General features: G+C 51.5%; 1 protein-coding gene across 1 annotated transcript in view; it reads left to right on the forward strand.

The window, feature by feature from the left end:
* The window catches only part of TMPRSS4 (transmembrane serine protease 4), a 34008-nt gene extending 12110 nt beyond the window's left edge, over nucleotides 1-21898 (forward strand). The window contains exons 2-13 of the mRNA XM_027580223.2: nucleotides 3855-3888; nucleotides 7301-7414; nucleotides 10123-10275; nucleotides 11320-11449; nucleotides 13464-13565; nucleotides 14522-14562; nucleotides 16764-16923; nucleotides 18032-18198; nucleotides 18999-19097; nucleotides 19285-19427; nucleotides 20705-20854; nucleotides 21262-21898. Of these exons, the coding sequence (XP_027436024.1) occupies nucleotides 3855-3888; nucleotides 7301-7414; nucleotides 10123-10275; nucleotides 11320-11449; nucleotides 13464-13565; nucleotides 14522-14562; nucleotides 16764-16923; nucleotides 18032-18198; nucleotides 18999-19097; nucleotides 19285-19427; nucleotides 20705-20854; nucleotides 21262-21273 (1305 nt within the window). The 3' untranslated portion in view covers nucleotides 21274-21898. The remainder of the gene's footprint in view (nucleotides 1-3854; nucleotides 3889-7300; nucleotides 7415-10122; nucleotides 10276-11319; nucleotides 11450-13463; nucleotides 13566-14521; nucleotides 14563-16763; nucleotides 16924-18031; nucleotides 18199-18998; nucleotides 19098-19284; nucleotides 19428-20704; nucleotides 20855-21261) is intronic.
* The last annotated feature ends 794 nt before the right edge of the window (nucleotides 21899-22692 follow it).

A 22692-nucleotide genomic window follows, 5' to 3' on the forward strand; every position in this document is an offset into this window, starting at 1 on the left:
AATACCCACTCTAGGGGCCCCTGGGTGGCTCAGTTAGTTAAGCGTCTGACTTCAGCTCAGGTCATGATCTCAGGGTCCTGGGATCGAGCCCTGTGTCAGGCTCCATGCTCAGTGGGGAATCTGCTTCTCCTTTTCCCTTTGCCCCTCCCCCCACTCATGCTCATGCTCTCTCACGCTCTCTTTCAAATAAATCTTTTTTAAAATAAATAAATACCCGGTCTATGCCAGGTACTATAGGAGACACGAGGGATGCCCTAATTACCAATTAGTCACAGTCTATGACATTCTAGCTTATAGTTTTGATTTATTTTCTCTGTTTTCAGGTGTGGGATGTTTTCTGTATAAGCACTATTCAGTGGGTCGCAATCGAAAACATACTAGCTAAAGGGGTACTGAGGTCACTTCTGTTTACAGATGAGGAATCAAGAAAGTGCAGACTGTAAGCCTCTTTTGTTCCCTCTTGTGTCTCGGCCTCCAGCATAATGCCAGGCCCATCAAAGGCATACAGTCAATATTTGCTGAATTAATAATAAACAAGAGACTTGCCCTACCTACCTCAACTAATGCAGGCACGTGACCACAGGCAGACTCAGTGAGAAAGAATGAATTGATGGGGAGGGGCCACTCAGTGGATGCTCCTGACACCCCTCCAACCTGCCCCTCCTGCAGCCTTCACATCTTGGCAAATACCCTCCTACCCGCTCCCTGAAGACCTAAGAGCATCCAATCAGCTTATGAGGCCTGCTGCTTTGACCTTCCAAGCACGGTTATCTTTTCCCACCACCAGCCCCCTTCTCCTTGCCGATCTTTATTCTCTCTCCAACACCAAGCTTGCTCCTTCCCCCCCTGGCATTCAGATCTCAGCCCAGGAGCTGTCCCTAACCACCCTAACCCCTTCCCTAGGCCTCTGGCTCTAAGTATCCACCAGGCACTGGCTCCCATCACCCACTTCACTCTGCATGGCACTCATCGCTCCAGCTTTATCTGCTCACACCTGTCCTCCCCTCCTCCCCCCGCTCCCCACCCATCAGAGGTGAGGGCAGGGCCTGACCTGGCCTGGCTGCGCACTTCTCCCATCCTACTGCACTTACTTCTTATTTGTCTTTGAATCCACAGCTCCTAGAGCAGGGCCTTGTCAAATAGTTCATTGAATACTTAATTACGTGGTGCTAACCATACTGGGTATCAGACAATTGGGATCCTTTTCAGCCTTGAATCTGACGGAGTCAGACAAAAGAATTTTGTAAACTCTTACACGATGACTGTGTGTAGATTAAATACTGTTGATACTATTATTACTTAACTCGGCAGCCATTGCAACGCAGTGTTGTAGGACTTGTTCTCATCTTTACCCTGGAAACAGTCCCCCCTCCAGGCCCTGGAGACGGCAAAGGACAGGTGGCTAGGAATGATCCACAGGGCAGAGCCCAGAGTCCCATTCCGTTTAATAGCATCTATCTGGTCTTTCCCAGCCCAGTGCAAAACTCTGAGGGCTCAAAGGCCACAAGAAACAAGGACAACTGCCCAGTAGCAAGTTCTGCAGCAAATGCTAGGGGGCCCAGGAGGGAAGGGAGCTCGCCTGTGTGAGCCAGGCCCTCCTGCTACATAGCTCACTTAAACCTCACAGTAGCACTGTGAAGTAAGTACCACTTTACAGAGGGAGAACATGAAGCTCAGACAGGTTAACTCTCTCACACCCAAGACTCACAGTTAATAAGACACAGAACCTATATTCCAACTCAGCCCCCAGAGACTCCAGGGCCCGCTGTCTCTGGAACATCCCCAAGCCGCCCAAGGCCTCATGACACTGAAGGCCAATGCCAGGCACGTCCCTCCAGTGGATTACAGAGTTTGGGAGGAAAGGAAGGAGCTCCTTCTCCCAATGACTATGTCTGCCACATTCAGCCATGGAAGCAAACACCCCGGGATACCCCCCTCCCCGCTGCCACCAACCAGACCTAATCTGGGACACCCACCCAGGGGTTAGAAGAAGCCCTGTCACCCCCAAATGGGACCCAAAAACTTCCCAGGCGGAAACGTTCAGAGTCCTGCAGCTCCTCCACCTTCCAGTGGCACCATCGTGACCTCAGCACCACAGGCAGCCAAGTCCCAGGATGGAGACCCAGATCCCAGGCAGGCCTGCTGTTCACCCAGCCCCAGGACTCCAGCTCCTGTAGCAGCTGGAAAGGCAGCAAAGAGAAGAGAGCTTTCTGGGAGGCATGAGAGTGAGGCATGAGCCTTGGCAGTCCCCTCCCCTTACCCTTTGCTTTGCAGGCAAGGGGGCGAATGGACTTCGTAGGTAAGCCTTGTGTGCACGGCTCCTGTTTGTGACCCTATGTGGCTGTGTGTGTGCTGAGTGCATACATGCAGTGGTGTCACTGGAAGAACAGAGGCTTGTGTTTGTGTATGTGTGTCCATGGTGACCTAAGAGTACACCTGCAGAAGTACCATAGTGCTCTGGTAGTGTTTTGTCTCTGTTTGCTCTGTTAAGGATAACATACATTCAATAAAGTACTCGAATCTAAAGTGTACCCCCCAGTGAATATTAAACATATGTACTCCCATGTAACCAACACTTAGATCAAGACCTATAAGTTTTCCAACATTCCAGAAGTTTCCATTGTGCTGCTTCCAATAACTGCCCCACCTCCCCAGTGGTAATCACTATTCTGACTTGTATCGCCATAGATTAACATTACCTTTTAAAATCTATATATATGAAATCAGACAGAGTTTACTCTTTTGTGTCTACTTTCTTTCCTTCATTATTATGTCTATGAGAGTCATCCCCATAGGTCATTGCACTTTAGCACTAGGTTATATTTGTCTATTGTTAAAATATATTCCATCATATGAATATACCACAATTTATCTACTCCACCAGTGATGGACATTTGGGTTTTTCCAATTTTTAGCTATTATGAATGCAGTTACTACAGATATTTGTGTACAGATATTTCACTAGACACATGCACTCATTTCTCCTGGCTAATTCCTGGGTCACAGAATCCTAGAATAGCCACATAGTTAGATTTAGCAGATTCAGCCAGGCCGTTTCCCAAAATATCTGTACTAATTTATACTCCTGACAACAGTGTATAAGAGTTCCAATATTCCACATCCTCATCAACACTTAGTAATGTCAGTTTTTTAAATTTTAGCCATTCAGGTGTCTACGCAGAGATATCTCATTGTGGTCGTCAATTTGCATTTGCCTGATGAGCAATGACACTGAGCATCTTTTGGCACTGACTGGCCACTGAAGTATCCCCTTTTGTAAAGTGTCTAAGTTTTTACAGAACTAAGACATCAAAGTAGACAAATCGTTGACCAAAACAGACAGCTGAGCAGAATCATTCTAAGAAACTCAGCAATACAACAACCCAGCAGCCTAACATTTCCACAATTGCTAACTAGTTGTTACAATTAGTAAGCTAGTAATACCAGGTAATATTGATGCATAACTGAATTTTATATGTGTGTGTGTGTGTGTGTGTGTGTGTGTGTGTGTATTTTATTATTTGACAGAGAGAGAGAGACAGTGAGAGAGGGAACACAAGCAGGGGGAGTGGGAGAGGGAGAAGCAGGCTTCCTGCTGAGCAGAGAACCCGATGCAGGGCTCGATCCCAGGACCCTGGGATCATGACCTGAGCCAAAGGCAGACGCTTAATGACTGAGCCACCCAGGAGCCCCTGAATTTTATATTTTGAGCCAGTGAGATATCACTGAGCCCAGCTTAGATTCAGCAGAGAGAAGGGGATGCAAATAAGAACCAAGAGCTTCCCCTGGGTCCTTAGCCCCAGCCTGAGAGGTTCCCTCACTCTACTCACTGACTGTTTTTCCTTCAATTACAGGATCCTGACAGCAATCAACCCCTGAACAGCCTTGGTAAGCTCAGGTCCAGCTTTGCCTTGTCCACCTCAGCCTCCAAGTTTCAACCAGTTACCAAACAGATACTATACCCCTGTTGCATGGCCCTTACCACCACCACTAAGGGCTAAATGCTATGGAAGATCTCCATCCACCCACCCATTCATCATTCAATAAAAATGTATTAAGCAACTGTAAGGTCCAGGATAATTCTAGAAGTAGGAAGCATGGTCTCCAGGGAAATAGGACCAACAAACCTAAAACCCCAAGAGCAATGATTCTCCAAATCATTCATTCAGTTACTCACTTTCTTATTCATTCAACAACTCTGTGAGTGCCTGACACGTGCCAGGTTCCAGGTTAGACACTGGACTAAAACAGGAAGTAAGAAAGCCAGAGTCCCTGCCCTCATGGAGTTGCCAGTCTGACCCACTTCCATGGAACATGCTGGACAAAGGTATTTTCCCTGGTAGACTAGAAAATGATAGTGTTTCCCTCATTTACGGGAGAAGAATAATTTAAGAGATAAAGTGTTTCCAAATTTAAGGTTTTGGTTTTTTCCCCTCCCATTCTATTTTGTTAAACCATTGAGAGCTATTCCTGATGCTAACCTGCTGGATCAGCAAAGCACAAACTAATATGACAGATCCACAAGGAAATAACCAATCCCACTTACTTCAACAATTTCAGGGCCCCACGTTAATAATGATCACAAACAATGTAATCTTCTGCAAGTAAGATGGTGCCTAGTTTATGCTCTGGAATTCAATAGACCGGTAGACCCCCGTGTCCCCAGAGAACACCAGACATCCAAGAGCTCCACCACCCGAGTAAGCCTGAGAACCACCAAACCAGAAAACAAGTTAGATTTGCTACCAATGCCAACATGAAGGGAGCTCGAGGAGCGATCAGTGCCAAGCGATCAGAGATAACAGCGTCATGGGGTCAGGCAAGCTTTGACAAAGTCCCCACAGGAGTAAACTATCACGGAACAGAAGGAAGTGATGAGGGTTTCAGTGGTGAAGGGGCGAGGAGGAGCAAAAGTTCAAAGACAGGAATGAAGGCAGGTGCACAAGGACCAGGGCAGGAACTGCCCATGTGGCACTGAGGACCGGCGAGGATTAGCAGTGGGAAGTCCACGTGGCCCCAAATCCCAGGGGCTTTGCAAGTCTGGAGAAGAGTGTGGTCTAGATCCGAAGTCACGGAGGGTTCTCGGGCAGGGATGTGACAGGATGACAACAATACGCTGGGAGGCTCTGTCCCGCAGCGGTGGGCAGGACCGGCTGGAGGAAGGAACAGGGGCAGGCAGGGAGGCTCTTCACATAGCTCATGGTGGCTTCGTCAACTTTACGTATGAAACATAAACCAAGAAAAACCTACCCTTCCTGATGCTGTCCTCCCTGAGAACATCAGGGAGGCAGAGACATGGGGACTTGGACAGGGGAACCCCTTGAGGGGCTCCCAAGAAATGATGCACCTCTGAGAAAACCAGCCCACCTCACGCCCCCAGCAGAAGCTGCTCAATAAATAAATCATGCATGAAGGAGGAATGAACAAAATGTCGCCATGTCCATGGCCACGGGACAGAGGACAGCTCTGTACACTGACTGCTGGAACCTTCAAACCGTACCTGGTAAGACTGAGAAGTTCCCTGGTGCCTGCTCCTGCCCCTGATGGGCAACACCAGCCCACACCCCACGGGCCTGTGCTATGTGTCTGAGGCTTAAACTCTCCTTTTGAGGAGACGCAACATTTCCTACGCTTTCCCTTTCAACAATGATACCAGCACTTCCTGAGCACCAGTCTATGGCTGGATGCCATTCTCTGCTTTTGAAGAGCTGAGGAAAGCGATCGAGACAGAATATAACCAGCCCTCATTCAAGCCAGGAAACAAGACCTGTAACAAAGACGGAAAGGATGTGCTTAAGAGATGAAGCAAAGAGCAATGCATGTATTCACTCAACAAATACCTGCTGAAGCACCTGGGACTCAGCAGTGACCAAAAAAAAAAAAAAAAAAAAGGAAGAAGAAGAAGAAGAGAAAAATTCCTTATCTTCATAGAGTCTTCATTTCAGGCAGGGATAGGAGGAGATGGAAAATACATATAATATATAAAATATAGAGTATGCTAAGAGCTGATATTTTTAAAAATGGGGAAGGAGGACAGGAAATATCGGAAGATTATCTTTTAAAAAGGGAGGTCAAGAAGGCCTCACAAGGAAGGTGACAGACCAAGCCATGGGGAGGTGAGGGGAAGAAAGCTGACCTATCGCCTTCCAGGGACTCAAGGCTGCCAGACTCCCTGCCCTAGCTCGCCCTGGAGAAGTTCCTTGCACCTGCCCCAGCTTATTGCCTGCAAGGAAGGGGGATGCAAGAGGACCTATCTCGGATACTTCCTGAGAATTTAACTTTTCAAATCCTGGTCCCGGTACCATCTCCTTGGATAACCATATGAAAGAGACAATATAGTTATTATTACCTCTGTTTTAGGCACCTCTAGGCTCCTACCTGGTCTCCCTACCCCCAAACTCTTGTTCCCATCCACCTCCTTCCTTATGAAAGATTCACCTTTCTAAATATGAAGGTTATCATGTCTCTCTACTGCTCAAAGCTTCCCATGGCTCCACGCCGCCTTCCCGATAAAATCCAAATTCCCGGCATGGTGTTCAAGACTCTCCACAGACTGACACTGCCAGTCCTGCCTCCACAATACGCACTTGCTCATGTTACATCTCAGACACACGAGGAGCTCACAGTCAACACCCCCAGGCCTCTGCCCAGCTGGTCCAGCCCCCATCCCACCCCATCGCCACCTACAGAGGCCCATTTAAGTGTTCTGATGGTGTCTGGTGGTCCTGGCAACTCTGTCCTTGTGTGCTTCTTCCCCCAAACTGGCATCTCCTTAAAGATGAGGACCATTCTAGGGACTCACCATCTGTTGAGTTGGAGATGGAGGCCCTTAGGAGGTGTTCATTCACAAGCATGTATCAGGGCTCTACTAAGCATGGAATGCGTTGGAGGTCCCTGCCCTCAAGCTTACAGTTTAACCAAAAGATAAGTCAGCAAAGAGGATAAACGATAGTAAAGTAAACGAGTACTTGCCTCTCCCAGGGCAGATGCAGGGCAGACCTGACAGGGGGAAACATGGCAGAATAGGCTAAGTCAAGACAAGGAGAAGACACCATGGTCCGGAGTCTCCTTTGAGGGGCACAGCTGAAAGATGGATAAGCCTGGGTAAGCGAAGGAGGTGGGGTGACCATGCGCTGTTGAAGCTAAGCCCAGTCTGCAGGAATAAAACTCCAGTGCTAAGCAAAACTTTACCCAAAGCATTCTACGGCTCAGCACGAGGGCCAGAGGGCAGGGAGGCTGTGGGCCTTGGCAGGGGTGGGCTCCAAGTGCTGACTGCAGGCTCTCTCCCTCCGCCTCACAGACGTCACCCCCCTGCGCAAACCTCGCACTCCCCTGGAAACCTTCAAAAAGGTGGGCATCCCCATCATCGCAGCACTGCTGAGCCTGGCGACCATCATCATCATGGCTGTCCTCAGTAAGTGGCAGCCCCCACCCCTACCCTCACCCCCTCATTACTGCCCCCACCTCCCCCTCACCCCCCACAGGAAACAGCAGCTCCCACCGCCCCTCCAAGCATAACCTTACCCTCCACCCTTCCACCCAGCAGCCATAGGCAGGGGAGCTGCAGAAAGCTACGTGTGACACGCGTCTACCCCGTGCTCTGAAGGAAGCCTTCCTCCAAGAGTGAAAGGGGGAGGTGAAGGCAGCCCCCACCTACCCCAGATGATCTCTACCACAGGGAAAGCACAGCTGCGCACGGTACAAAGCTACACAGGCAACCGACCAGGGCGGCCGCGCCCCTGCCTCCTTAGTCAGGTGCCTGCAGACACCTGAGCAGCCCTACCGGCTACAAGAGCAGGGAGCCTTTCCACCTGGGAGGCAGGGACAGACAGGGGGCATGCGGGAAGCCACCCAGGCGCACACGCACGCACACGCACGCACACGCACACACTGCCTGTAGCTCTGTCTTCCTCCCCGCCAGTGCCTGAGACCCAGTGAGCGGGCCGCTCAGCGACAGAGTGACCTGAATGACCTGCCGTGCCCACCGTCCCAGTCTCCACTCCCACTCCTGTGACTCTCCTTGCCTTCCCCTCCCCGACAGCCACAGCAGGCTACTGACGGCACCCTCAGGGTGGGGAGCAGGGCCCAGCAGACCAGGCTGGCAGGCAGGACAGCTGGGTGAGGATCCCGGCACAGCCCCTTGCTGCTGTGTGACCTTAAGTCCTTTGACCTCTCTCAACTTCAGTCTCCTCCTCTGTAAAACATCCTGTCTCTCCCAGAGGGATATCGGAGACACTGTAAAACACCTGGATGAAAATTAGGTCGTGCCCAAGTGTGGGTCACCGGACGGGGGCAGAGATGTGACCAAGGCCATACACAAAAGCATGTGCCTGCTAACGGGGTAGCACGGGCCCTTGACGAGCCTGCACTTGGAACTATGGTGGCATTTCCCCAGCAACAGCCACTGCCACTCCCAGATCACTGGACCCAAACCGTCCTCTTCCACTTGAGCACCTAGGCTCAGAGAGGACTGGCAGTTAGAGACAGCTGGGACGGGGCCCTGGGACCCAGACTGAAGGAGTCCCTTTCCATCTGTGGCAATGGAAATGCAGATCCACAACACAACCACCACCCAGATCCTGGAGAGCCCTGCTGAGCTGTGAGATGCGGATTTCTTCCTGACCTTGGCTGGCCCTCGGCCCTGGGTTTGCAGCAGCATAAGCAGAGCTGCCGTCCCAAGCCTGTTCTATTTAGGCTAATATGAAGGAGAGCTTGCTTTCTCTGAGCATATGCCCTGCCATACTGGAGAGAGGAGAAGGGGCCAGATTCATCCAGGGCATGCCCGGGCAGGCAGTGGTACAGGATTTAGAAGTGGGGTCTCCCCATCCCACAAGGTCCTGTGTGGCTTCCATGCCATGGGCCTCCAGGTTCTGCAACTAGAGGAGGTCATTTGAGCCTCCACCCCAGGCAAAGCTCCCTCAACTTTTTGGCTTCTGGGGTCTCAACTGGTGATACTATGTCCTTGCTTTGTCCCAAGAGGCTAGAGTGACCCTGCCTTACCCTAGCTCCTGACCATGAACCAAACTCTGAAGGTCTAGGGAAGATTCCGCCTGCTCCTTCTCCTGTGCTCCCTCACACCAGGGGCATCCGGGCCAGCAGACCCCATCTTGAAGCCCCTCAGGGAAGGCATGGAGAGGCAGCAAAGAGCTTTGGAGTTAGACAGACCCACACTGGAATCCTGGCTCTACAAATAAGTGTTGTGTGGCCTTGGGAAATAAACCCCAACTCTGTAAACCTCAGTGTCCCCCACTTATAATGTGAGTTCATCATGACCCCTGCCTCCTCAGGTTGTTGTCAGGATTACACAAGGCAGTGCATGGGAAGCTCTCAGCAGTGATCAGCAAGGCCACCGTCAGACTTACCACCATCACTTGTAGGGCTAGCCAGGAGCGACACTGGACAGCAGGAGGGGGCTTCAGGCCGGGGAGGATTCAGTTAGGCAGGGGGGTCTCTTCCCACCAGGAGCCTTTAGGAATGTGAAGTATTCATTCGCTGAGGAGTCACAAACTCTAGACTCAGTCCCGTCAGGCCAAGGCAGCAAAGGAGCAACAGGATTTGAAAGCAGCGGGCCGAAGACAAAACACAACACGACGCCAAGCCCTTCAGGGATCTCTCAGCCCCAGAACAGCACTCGGTGGTTACAAGACACTCACGGCCACCAGCTCACCAAATGTTCGAAACCACATCACCCCACTGTACAGATGAGAAAACTGAGGCCCTGGGAGGGGACGTGATGGGTCTAAAGTCACTTGGGAGGCGACAGGGCCAGCGCTCTCATCTTTGGGCTCCAGGCCCCGTGTCGTCTATTCATTACCAGAGGCACTGTGTCAGCACTGGAAGGATGATGCCAGTGGGGGCTGTTTCTAAATTTCTCCTGCACATTCTCCCGCTTGACGCCTCAGCCATCTTGTAGGTATGGGACAGGTGTTACTTTACAGATCAGGAAACTGAGGCTCAGGACCAAGTACCCAGGCTACCAAGTGGTGTCACTGCATCTGGAGCCCTCATCTGCCTGTCTTGAGGCCCAGCATGTTTTCAGGGAAACACAGCCTCTCCCATGCCCCCAGGGCTGCCTGCTTGACTGTCAGCCCTCTCTGCCCCCTCCCTGCCCCTGCCTTCCAGTCAAGGTGATTCTGGACAAATACTACTTCCTCTGCGGGCAGCCTCTCCACGTCATCCCAAGGAGGCAGGTGTGTGACGGCCAGCAGGACTGTGCCTCCGGGGAGGATGAGCAGGTCTGTGTCAAGACCTTCCCTGATGGGTCCCCAGTGGCAGGTGAGTCTAGGGGCTGGAGGAACTGGGGGAGTTGGCACAGCAGGAAACCAGCTCAGGTCCCCCTTGATCCACTGCACAGCATCTGCCAACTGACTTGTCAGTTTCCATCCCTATTGTAAGGTTCTTAAGAACAACAGGACTGGGGCCCCAGTACTTACCATGTAGCAAATAGTCAGTGAATATGATGAACAAATGCAGACCAGAAGGGACAGGAAATTGTAACATAGCCTGCCCCGTTCTGCTACACCAGGGTGGGACTGGATGACCCTGGGGAGTTCCCTCCGTTCTATGAAATCTGTTCTTTCAAGGGACTAGAAAAGTGAGTGTCAGGCCATTAACCAGCTATTGACCTTTCTATTCATTAGGTGTTTATTGTAGCCTGCTATGTAACAAGACTGAGCTAGGTCCTTCAAAGGAATAGGAGATGTTTCCAACAAGAACTCATGTTCTTTCTTGGATGGGGCTGGCCCAGTTTCACCCACCTAGTACTTGGGCTCTGGAGAGAAAGGACAGCCCAGGAGATGGGTGTTGGGGGGTTTTGAGGGGCAGGACTAAGTGACTTCTTGCATATATCGTTGTTTTTTTAATCAGAAGTCAAATGCCTATGGGCACCTGCCCTCCTACTGCCAAAAGTACCTTCCTCTCAGCCTCCTCCCTCTGACCTCACATGGAAAAGGAGCTAGGTTCCTCACTGAAAAGTCCCCCAGGCCAGGCAAGCTGTGTGGACCATGCGTAGAGTCACCATAGATCACCAAAACTGATATCCCTAAGAATAAAATGGAGAGCTGCTGGTAATTGTGCCAGGACAACAGGTCCACAAGGAGGTTGTTTCCAGGACATCTGGTCACCCTGGCTACCCTAAAAATGAAGCTCAGTCAGGCAAAGCCAAATGGAAGAACTTATCCCGAGGTTGAAAGGGTTGGTGTTCTGTGATGCTCTAGGGTCTGGGTGTAGGGAGGTTGTGCTGGACCCGTGATGAATTCTAAGGGAGATGGGCCAGACAGGCCCCTGCCCTGCAACTGACCCAGGTTCTCCCTGTCTCAGTCCGCCTCTCCAGGGACCGATCCACCCTGCAGGTGCTGGACTCGGCCACACAGAGCTGGGCCTCTGCCTGCTTCGACAACTTCACAGAAGCTCTGGCCAAGATAGCCTGTAGGCAGATGGGCTATGACAGGTACCTGGCCCCAGCCTCCAGAGGCTGTCCCCTCGCCCCTATGACCTCCTCCTTTCTTCCCCCTTTTCCTTCCTCCCTTCCTAAAAATATAGATACTGGAGTCAGACAGAACTGCCCTTGAACCTGAGCACTTTCACATACAAGCAACGTGAAGTTCAATCTCCTAAGCCCCAGTTTCCTCTAGGGTTAATTGGGGCAAGTACTGGCAATGTCATAGGATAGTTATCAGGTGCAGTGAGAGACTGTAAGCCTCACCACACACCCCCAACACACAGCGCTGGCTCCTCGAGACCCTCGCTCTTTCACGGCTCTGCAAGAAGACACCCTGTCCCAGAGTATGTTTACTTCTTCAATGTCCCATTGGTTAAAATTCAGCTTAAACAAACCTGCTTACATTGGGGCCCCATCCGCAATCCCAGCTCTCTCAGCAAATTTCTAAAGCAGCTGCAAATCTTCAGTGGATCAAGAGTTATGTTATCATAAGGGTGATTTGCATGCTGTGTTTATATTCATTTGATCTTGGCAAAAACCACAAAGGTAGTTATTACTGTATCTATTTTAGAAATAGGTTCAGGGAAGATAAGTAATTTGCTTGGGTAGGAGCTGGGAGGAAGAGGCTTGGGGTCTGTGCCCAAGACCCCTTAATTCCTGGGCATCAGGAGTTCTAGCAACGTCTCTGTTTCTAGCTTGGGTAATTCTCTCCTCCCCCAAGGCTTTCCCTATAAAGGGAGGAGCGGTAAGGCCACCGATCACTCAGAGAGCCTAACCAGAGAGGAGGGAAAATAACCCATTTATTCAGCTGCAGAGTGGGGTAGGTTCCCAAGGACTCTCCCTGGCAAGCCCCCAAGGACTCTAAGAAACTGGACAGGCAGATGCTGTCAATCAATCACAGAACTTTCTCCCATCCACCCCTAAAAAGCAGCCTCCAGGTCCTTTTTCAATAAATGCTCCCAGCAGCATTACTGATCCATCAGACCTTTTGGCCCCCTCTGCTCTCTGGTTATCAGGTTTTTGCTGCTCAATACCTGCCATGGGACACAACCCTGGACAGGCCATCTCTGCCTCCTTCATTTTTGAGGAGAGCTGGTAAGGCACACCCTGGCCCTGCTCTTCCTCCCCCCACCCCCACCCCCAGCAGCCGCCTAGCCCGGCCCAGCCTCCCCTGCAGCCAGCCCCTCCCCCCCACTGCAGTCCAGCCACTGCAGCGTCAGGGGTGCCCAGCTCCCAGCTCCGAGGGCTGCGGCTGCCTTACATAACCAAGGTGCCTCTGGGGCTTCTTAAGGTAATAGGATCCTGGAGTTTCTGTCCTTCCGGAGTGCACTAATGCACCAAACCAGCTGGCTTCTTGAGTTCTACAGAATCAAAGCCAGTCAGAATTATTAGGATGTGATGGGTGAACAGAGCTTATCTTTCCGGGGACTGTCTGTTTCCACCACTCCCTCCTTCCGGGTCTCAGATTTCTCTACTTTCCTTCCTCCACCTAGATAAGAAGCCCTTCTTGTCCCAGGACCATAAAACCCGAGATGGTTCAAGGTGGGAGGGGCTCTGGAGATCATCCGATCCACCTCTCATTTTACAGAGGGAGAAACTAAGGCTTAAGGAGACCCGGAGAAGGGCATGACCTGTCAAGGTTACACGTCAAGCTAGTGTCAGAGTCAGGACAAGCGCCTCCATCTCCAGGGCTCTGAAACCCAGCACAGCCACACTCACGCCCTTCCAGGTGTACCTAGGCCCAGCCGGTGTGCTGGATTCCTGGCCCAGAATGCTGGGACATTTGAAATAGGGCTACAACTGGGAGTTAAGAAAACGTGTCCCTAAAATTTGTCCAGAGCTCTGGGAAAGCAAGACCACATCAGCATCGTGCCCAGAGCCAAGTCCTAGGACACGTTCTTTCCCACTGCAGCTCCTGGGAGTGGGGACTACTCCCCCCATCTTCTTCTAACCTCCTGCCCTACCTCACATCTCTCTCTCTCTCTCTCAATCTCTCTCAATCTCTCTCCCCCAACGTGAGCAGCAAACCCACCTTCAGAGCTGTGGAGATTGGCCCAGACCAAGATCTGGATGTTGTTGGAATCACAGAGAACGGCCAGGAGCTTCAGGTGCAAAACCTAAGTGGGTAAGTGAGAGGATGCCTCCTCGCCCACAAGAGGCTCACATATGGAGGCTGCCATCAGGGCTGGAGGCAGCTACCCTGAGCAGGTGCAGCACGGGCAATGTAAGCCAGACCACAGGAAGAACTCCAGGCCATGCAGACTGTCAGATACCAAGAACTAGAGAATCAGATTTCTGAGAGGTTTTCTGGATTGACTCCCTTTTTTACATAAAACAGACAGCTGGACAAAGTGTGCTGTCCACATGTTGTTGGTGGCCTTTTCATCCAAGAGTAAAACCAAAAATTTTCCTACCGCTTTATGCTCCCAATTAAACCCAGTAAGGCAAGATTCCAAAGGCCGCTTTGTCCTTCCCAGCCACTCACCCAGGCCAGAGTAAGACCTCTCCACGTTCCCAGCTCTCCAGAGAAAAGGCCGCGTGGCCTTTGGCAGCGGTCTGTTCTTCTGCCTCCCCACTGTGCATGAGAGCTCAGCAGCTAGATAAAAACGGTCACATTGCAGCAGAGAGCCCCGAAGAAGATTCTGGCTCCCTAGCATTTGGGGATGCTGCTGAGGGCTGCTTATTCACCAAAGAGTAAATCTTAAAAAGGACCAAGATGGTAGCAGAAGGATCGTGTGCCTGTAATTCCACGGAAATCCCACTTTTTGTCCATCTGGAAAGCCCACGGTGTAACTGACACTGTTCCAGGCTCAGCTCTCTTCCACTCCCGGATGCCAAGGTCTTGGGTTGGGCTCCGACGCAGGCAGGGCCCAGCACATAGTGGGTGCTTAACAGCAGGGGTGTTGAACCCAAACCAATCGAATCACACTGAACTAAGTGGTCGTACCGTTTCTATTCAGTCCCCCAGGACGTGGGTTCCAGATTTCCCAGGTGTTGGGAGGGGGGCTGGGGTCAACAGGGCCAGGGGACCAGAGTCCTTGCCTCCCACAGAAACCACAAGGCCCTGTGCCTCCCTTCCAGACCCTGTCTCTCGGGCTCCCTGGTCTCCCTGCACTGCCTTGGTGAGTATGTCCCATCTCTGAGGGTTTGGGCCCCAGGCCAGCAATGAGCAGGGAGAAAGACCTTCAACCTCATTCTTAAATCTCTCAGCCTCTAAGTTTCCCTCTGTTTTGTCCCAAACTAAACCTCCCTGGGCCTTGGGTTTGTAGGGCAGTGCTCCTCCAAGTGGGGGACATTAAGAACTCTTTAGTACCATCCACACACAGCCCCACAACCGAAGCGGAGGGCCGGCAGGGAACAGAAAACTGGGAAGCATAGAACCGGGCCTCCACGCCCTCCCACCCCGGTCAGGCCCGCAAGGCCTCCTCTGTCAAAGTGCGCTCATTTATCCAAGACCAGAGCATTCAGTTTAGCAAAAAAACAGACTGTGTCTAGCACCGTCAGGCACACTAGTGGGAAGTAGAAAACACCAGACAAGTCGAAGAATTGGCCGCTCTCCTCGGGAGCTCATGAGAGAGAGAGAGCAGCGAGAGAGAGGCGCAAGGTCGCAGGTGGGAGGTGCCGGACTGAGTAGCGCCCACAGCTGACCTGCCGCAGACAGACCAGGCACCAGTCCCACTGGCTTCCAGCATGACCTTGAGCAATTCACCTGACCTTTCTGAGATTCCTCTTCCCAAGAAGCCCTTTTGTCCAACTGCCCCAGAGGATGTAGCTCTTACAGAGGAGATCAGAAGAGAAAACAAGCTCTGTGACCCAGCTTTTCCTCCCAGCCTTGTGGAAGAACTGACCAGAGCCTGCCACACTGGCCAGACACTGGATGGGCTGAGTGGAACAAGGCCATCATCACTGCCTTTGCCGTTGGGCAGTATATAGGCTTCCCTGTCGGATGTTAAGACTTCTTGTCATTATCACGTGACGCCCACAATCCCTCATGCATGCGGACAGACACACGGTGGCCAGCCAGTGAATGACCGTTAGTCACATCATCTGCCCTCTGCACTAAATGGCACTGACATCACAGAGAGATTGAAGTCACAGACCTTCCCTTGAGGATCTGTCAGTCTTACTGGGAAGACCAAAGCACAAAGGAAATGAAAGGCAAGCCTACACCAGGGGACAGGCTATGGAAATTCCAAAACGGGGAGGTCCCCAGGGATTGCGTGGCCCCCAGGGGGTGGTGCCCAGGCTAAACGCTGAGCTGTAGGCTCCCAGAAGGGAGAGACCACATCTGTCCGTCTGTCTTGTCCTCCGCTCTCTTCCCAGCATCCCTAAACACAGTAGGCACTTAGTACAAATTTGCTGAATGGATCAATGGTTTAGATAAATAGCAAGAGGATAGCATCTCAGGGATGGGAGTTTCCACCAGCATAAGCAGAACGACTTTTTAGGGAGCTACAAGCAGATCAATTCAGCTAGACGGAAACTTTAGCTAAGGACAGTGGGTAGCTGCCAGGAGGACTTTAAACTCTACCCTAGAAAGAGAGATGCCCTGGGGCTGCGAGGGAGCGGTGGCGGGGGGGGGGGGGGGGGGGGGGGGGGGGGGGGAACGACAGTGGACAGAGAAAGCAGAGTTTGGAATAAGAGGTGTCTGAAAAGCCCCCGGCTGGCAGAGGCCCAGAAAGGATGGCAGCCTTTTCCTGGGAGAACCACCACTGTGGCCATGACCGCCAGGACTGGAGAGGCTGAGGGCAGGGCAGGGAGATGGGAATGGAGGCTTTCACCAGAGCTTGAGAGTCATGATGGAAAAGCCAAGGACAATGGCGTATGAAAGAGAGCATAGGGTGTCAAACTGGGAGATTCACTCATCACGGGGGAAGGGACTTGGAGAAAGGTGAGTTTAGGACAGGAAGATCCAGTTTCTGGAATCTTCTTCCCACTTCCAGCTCCCAGAGCAGTTTGTGGGCATCTGTTTGCTGATACGCCACAGGAGTGGCTGGGACACGCCACCTGGGCAGGACTTTTGTAATTCTGCATCACCTGTTTGGTTTGAAGGCCATGAATTCCCAGCACAATGGACACGCCCATGTTCACAATATAAACACTTCCAAAGCCCAACAAAGGAGGGGGAGATTGGGGGAAACCCTACGGTCTGGGACACCAGCTCCCTAGGAATAACTCAAAACGGGCCTGGTCCTCCCCACCCCTCCAGGTTCCAGTCATAAGGGCTCTGTTCTAAGGGGACAGACACGGGGCTCCAAAGGGAGGCAGTACCATCCCTCAAGAGCCTGACTCCTGATTTCTCCCTCCTTCCTACTGACTCCAGCCTGTGGGGAGAGCCTGAAAGCCCCTCGGGTGGTGGGCGGGGAGACGGCCTCTGTGGATTCTTGGCCTTGGCAGGTCAGCATCCAGTACAACAAACAACACATCTGTGGAGGGAGCATTCTGGACCCCCACTGGATCCTCACGGCAGCCCACTGCTTCAGGTAAGGCCTGCACCACGAGGAAGCCTTGGGGGCTCAAAGCCTTAGAGGGGCCTGAGTGTCTGGGTCCCCTGTCTCCCAGCTTATGTTCCAATGCCCTCATCCCTCTTTGCCCTCCCTCCACAGGCCACGTCCTTGGGCGTGGCTGCCCCAGTGAGACACGGGACGCGATGTCCTATGAGAGTCACCCAGGGTCTGAGCAGAGGGCAATGGTCACCAAGTTTGATCACCAAGATTGACCTCTTCTAGTCAGGAAGCAATCAGATACCCAGTGTCTTCAGTCTGGCCCCTTAGCATCCACTCCACAGAAGCTCTTCCCATCCATCTCCCTGGAGTCCTGAGAATGCTCTCCCTCTGCCAGTCTTCTCCGGAGTGATTCCAGGGTCGAGAGTCACTGCCACTCCCCCATTATAGCAAAAAAACTTAAAAAAGCATAAAGCATAGATTCCCTTACAGGCCAGCAGAGAGAGGCCTGCCCATACCTCTGGGGAAGGACTACTCCCAGGCCCTCTTCGCTTTCCTTCTTTTATTCATTCATTCATTCGTTTGTTCGTTCAACATCTAATGAGTACTATATTATGTACCCATATGCATTAGATCTGTCAGTGCCTTAGAGGAACTCACAGTGTAGGCCAGGGATTCTTAACCTTTTTTGAGATCTGACAAAGCTCTAAGTCCTTTCCTGGGAAACCACCCGTGCACACTAAGCAGGCAGGAGCGTCTGGAGGAGACAGACAGACAAGTACATAACGTAACTGACAATATGAGTACCACATGAGTAACACAGACAGTAAAAAGTGCTGGGGGGAGAGAGCGCCAGGACCCCAGAGCTCAGGCACTGGGAACAGCCCCTTCCCCAGCCCTCTAGTTAGAAGTTTTCTTGGGCAGGTTTCACTGGGGGAAAGGATCAAATCCCCTTTTAGAATTTGGCCTTTCATAGGGGACTCCTCAGACCTGCTCCTTCTCTACCACCCCTGGCCTCACCACCATTACCTCCTACAGCAGGGACATTCAGCACCCCAATCCCCAGGGCCCTGGGGACCCAGTTTTTGGCAAAGACCACACATGCTTGGCTCAGGCCTGAACCCCGCTGTCTCTGCCCCCCCCCCAGGAAGCATCACGATGTCTCCACCTGGAAGGTGAGGGCTGGCTCAAACAAACTGGGCAACTTCCCATCCCTGCCTGTGGCCAGTATCTTCGTCATTGAGTTCAACACCACATACCCCAAAGAGAAGGACATTGCCCTCGTGAAGTTGCAGTTCCCACTCACATTCTCCGGTGAGAGGTGGCATCTGGGAACAGACCCCTTAGGTCAGGTTCTACTGCCCTTCTGCCACTAGCTCACTAAGTGGCCCTGGGCACATCACTGCTCCTCTCAAGCCCCCAGCTGTGCGTTTCCTGTCAATATACCAGCCTAACATCAGTGAGGGGCCATGAGGCCCCTTTGAGCTGCCAGCTCACAGCCCGCCCCACCCCCTGCTGGATTCTTGTGAGGTCTATTTTCTCCATGTGGAGCACCTCAAGTGAGAATCATAGACTCATCCAATCTTGGGGTTGTAAGGGAACTAAAAGATCCTCTAGTCCATCTTCCACCCTCAACCAATGCCAAGAGCCTGCACAATATCTCACTAAGGGGTTACTGTGCCCACCTGGTCTCCTCCAGGGGCAGAGAGCTCATCACCTTTAAGGCAGCCCATGGAATCTTGGAACGGCTCTGTTAGAGGACTCATGCTTGGATAGTATTTACATCAGCATTTCCAACTGTCAGTTCCACAAAACACTGGTCCTTTGGAGAAAAAAAAAGGGGGGGTTCTATACTCAAGTAAGTTTGGGAAACATTTTTATAGTAGAGCTCTCTTCTTGGGGCACATTAGTATATAAAGATATGACAAGGCTTTTCATTTTTAATTTGTTTTTATGATGTTTAAACTATATCCCTTCAACTTATTTGACCACAGAATTTTCTTATGCCACTTTTGTTAACATCCCCTGGAACATAGGTCATAGAAACCCTGGTGTCAACCTTTCCAGAGTGCTTAGCCACCGGACTCTCCCCTCTTTCTCTCTGCTCCTGGCAGACACAGTCAGGCCCATCTGCCTGCCCTTTTCTGATGAGGAGCTCACTCCAGCTACCCCACTCTGGGTTATTGGATGGGGCTTTACAAAGCAGGATGGAGGTAAGTCCTGGGCTCAGGACCACAGGGCTGAGGGAGCAGCTCTTGGAGGTGATGGGAATGAGGACCATCCTTGAGAAAAACCCGTCCTGGAAGTCCAAGCACCAAGGTGTCAGGTAACCTGCAGAATTATCCTGCGCTGGGGGTAGGAGGCAAGAACAGGAATATGAGTATGGTTACAACTTCCCAGGAAAGATGTCCGACACACTGCTGCAGGCGTCAGTCCAGGTCATTGACCACACTCAGTGCAATGCGGAGGATGCCTACCAGGGGGACGTCACCGAGCAGATGCTGTGCGCAGGCATCCTGGAGGGCGGCGTGGACACCTGCCAGGTGGGATCATGAGCGAGTTCCTTGGATAGAGATATTAGTCCGGGAGAGACAGTTAAGTCCAGAGGCCAATGACCCCATATGAAGTCTTACATATGGTGGGCATTCAACATGTGATGAAGAGAAGGCGGCAGAGAGGGAGGGAAAGAAGGATTACAGTCGGATAAGGATAGAAGGATGAATGGATGGACAGAGACAAGCGGAAAGATTTCAAACGTGTATTTCACCTATAAAAATGGTGCTACCCACCCCGCCTGCTCTTACTTCCCGTCACGCATAGGAGTAGGAGTCACGAGAGGGCAGGAACGCCAGGTCTGTTTTCTCTAGAACTGCCAAGATGCTGAACTAGACTAGAGAAAACCCATCTCCTGCAGGATGAACCCTGGTGCAATGCCTCCCCCCACGCAACCCCACCGACCAGTCAGTCCCTGAACACATTTTCACTCCCTCCACCCCCAGAGGATCTTCCGAGCCATTTTCACTAAAGGCCCTAACCTTATTCCTGCCCCCATTCTTAGTCATTAAATCCCTCCACTCAATAGGTGGCTCTTGGCCATCTCTTGAATGCCAGGTAAATACTGGGTTTGGGGGACAGTGTCTTCTTCCCTTGGGGAGCTCACAGTGGTGGGCAAGGGGGCAGTTAGGCTATGGTGTTACTGGGTTCTGAGGGACAAAGTCTCAGGGGCTACAGGAGCTGGGACAGACACCCAAATAAGTGTACTTCTCACAATGGGTTTTTGCTGCTCCCTCAGCCCTGTGGTCCACTTCTCACTATCTGACACATTCTGGTCTATTGTGTTGTTTGCTTATTGTCTCTCTCTTCTCCGTGTAACTCTAAGCTCCCCAAAGGCAAGGATCTTTGTTCTTTTCATCGACCCAATCCCAGTTGTCTAGAATGGTACCTGGCATACAACAGGCATTCCATGAGCAGCTAAATAAATTTGGGAAATACCGGGTTAAACAAAGATAATCGGGCTTCTCACTGCAGAACCCCTTAGAGCCTTCAGTTTGCTAGTGTGCTCTGTGAATCTGAGAGAAAGCACACCAACAACTTACTTGACCACAAACAGAACCCCTTTGCCCCAAATGGAAGGGCCTTCCAGGCTGCAGGAACAGCATGAGCAGAGGAGGGGAGGGCAGAACAGCACAGAGCAGTGGGGAGGAATGGGGAGCACGGAGGAACGGATGGGCCAACTCGAGGAGGGGAAGAAAAAGAAGCCCACTCCTCCACCCCACCACTGCCTGCCCTCCCCAGCAACCCCTGTTCTGGTGTCTCACAGGGCGACAGCGGTGGGCCCCTGATGTATCACTCTGACCAGTGGCAAGTGGTGGGCATCGTGAGCTGGGGCCATGGCTGTGGGGGCCCCAGTACCCCAGGAGTATACACCAAGGTCACAGCCTATCTCAACTGGATCTATAGTGTCCGGAAGGTGAGCCCCACTTGTTGTGCCCTCCCTCCCTTCCTCTACCCTAAAGGTACCAAACCATCCTTAGCTTTGACTTAAATGGCTCTATGATGACCCCTTACATGCTAAAGAATTTTCCCCACCAGTAACAACCTGCGATTCCAGCAGGAAGAGCTGAAATTCCTTAGATCTGTGATTCCAAATAAATGCAAATATCTTAGGGTATAGAACACACCTAGCTTTATCATTCTCTATTCTCTGGCATAGAGTTTCCAGAGAACAGACTCTGTTGAGGAGGAGGGTAGGAACGCTCAAGATACTTCCCTAGAAAAGAGGGAGGAGCAAAGAGCTTCAGAAAAGGCAGGCTAATTTTGCACACATCACCACCTTGTCCAGTTTCGAATCATCTCTTTGTTGGTCTCTTCTCATAGTCGGAGCCATGATGCTGCCGCCCTTCCATACTGCTGAAACCACCTCCCGCTGTCCTGCCCACCTGGGGATCCCAGAAGTCGCAGCAAGATCCCCCCTGGACACACCTTTCTGCCCACAGCCTCAGCATTTCTTGGCGCAGCAAAGGGTCTCCATTCCTGTAAAAGACCTCAGAGTCCACAGGCACCCAGAAGGACGTCAAGCAGCCCCAGCTCCACGACCCCTAGGGCTCCCGGCATCCCACGGAGAAAGACACAGTCCACTGAACAGGCCAGCCTTCCAGCCAAGGTCTCAGAAGGCATTGCCAAGCCAAGAAGGAACTTTCCTACTCTGCAGAATGGAAGCAGACTCTCCGGTGAGAACCCAAATCACCAAGGGCTGGAGTGGAGGGAGGAAGGGGTCTGAGCCAGCCCTCTCCTCCACCCATCCCCAAGCCCACCGGAGCAAGAAGCTAATCGTAACGTAAAATGCACTGTCCTGCTATTGGCACAACTACTATTACTCACTGTCATGACCATTAGCTCTATGGCCGCCACTATTAAACAGGTGCACGAAGCCTTCAACCCGGGCGGGCTGGGCTGCGCACTATGGGCTGAGCTAGGACTGTTGCATCATATTGTTTTTGCACTTTTTATTAACATATAATGTATTATTTGTTTCAGGGGTACAGGTCTGTGATTCATCAGTCTTGCACAATTCACAGCACAATTCACAGCGCTCACCATAGCACATACCCTCCACAATGTCCATCACCCAGCACCCCCCCTCCACTCCTGCAACCCTCACTTTGTTTCCTGAGATTAAGAGTCTCTTATGGTTTGCCTCCCTCTCTGGTTTTGTCTTGTTTCACTTTTCCCTCCCTTCCCCTATGATCCTCTGTCTTGTTTCTCAAATTCCACATACCAGTGAGATCATATGATAATTGTCTTTCTCTGACTGACTTATTCCGCTTAGCATAATACCCTCTAGTTCCATCCACGTCATTACAAATGGCAAGATTTCATTTTTTGATGGCTGTATAATATTCCATTGTATATATATTCCACATCTTCTTTATCCATTCGTCTGTTGATGGACATCTAGGCTCTTTCCATAGTTTGGCTATTGTGGACATTGCTCTACCGCATCATTCTTGAGCCTGGGTATGAAAAGGTCTTGGGGAGACCACTGATTCTCAAACAAGGGAAAAGGAGACCCAAAGACAACACCTATGACTGGGGAGGGAGAGGATTTAGATACTCAAGGCTGACAGTAAATCATGGCTCCCCCGGTGGCTGGAAAGAGATACTGCACCTCTGAGTCCTTACTTCTACCTAGAGAGCCCGATTCAGTTGCTTTCATTCTTTAAAAAACAAACAAACAAAAAGACATTTATCACCTGCAAAGTCTGAGTTGGTCCCTAAATGGGGTTCTGGAGACATAAGCATAAGTCC

The sequence above is a fragment of the Zalophus californianus genome, chromosome 11 (assembly GCF_009762305.2).
Source record: "Zalophus californianus isolate mZalCal1 chromosome 11, mZalCal1.pri.v2, whole genome shotgun sequence".
Taxonomy (NCBI): Eukaryota; Metazoa; Chordata; class Mammalia; order Carnivora; family Otariidae; genus Zalophus; species Zalophus californianus.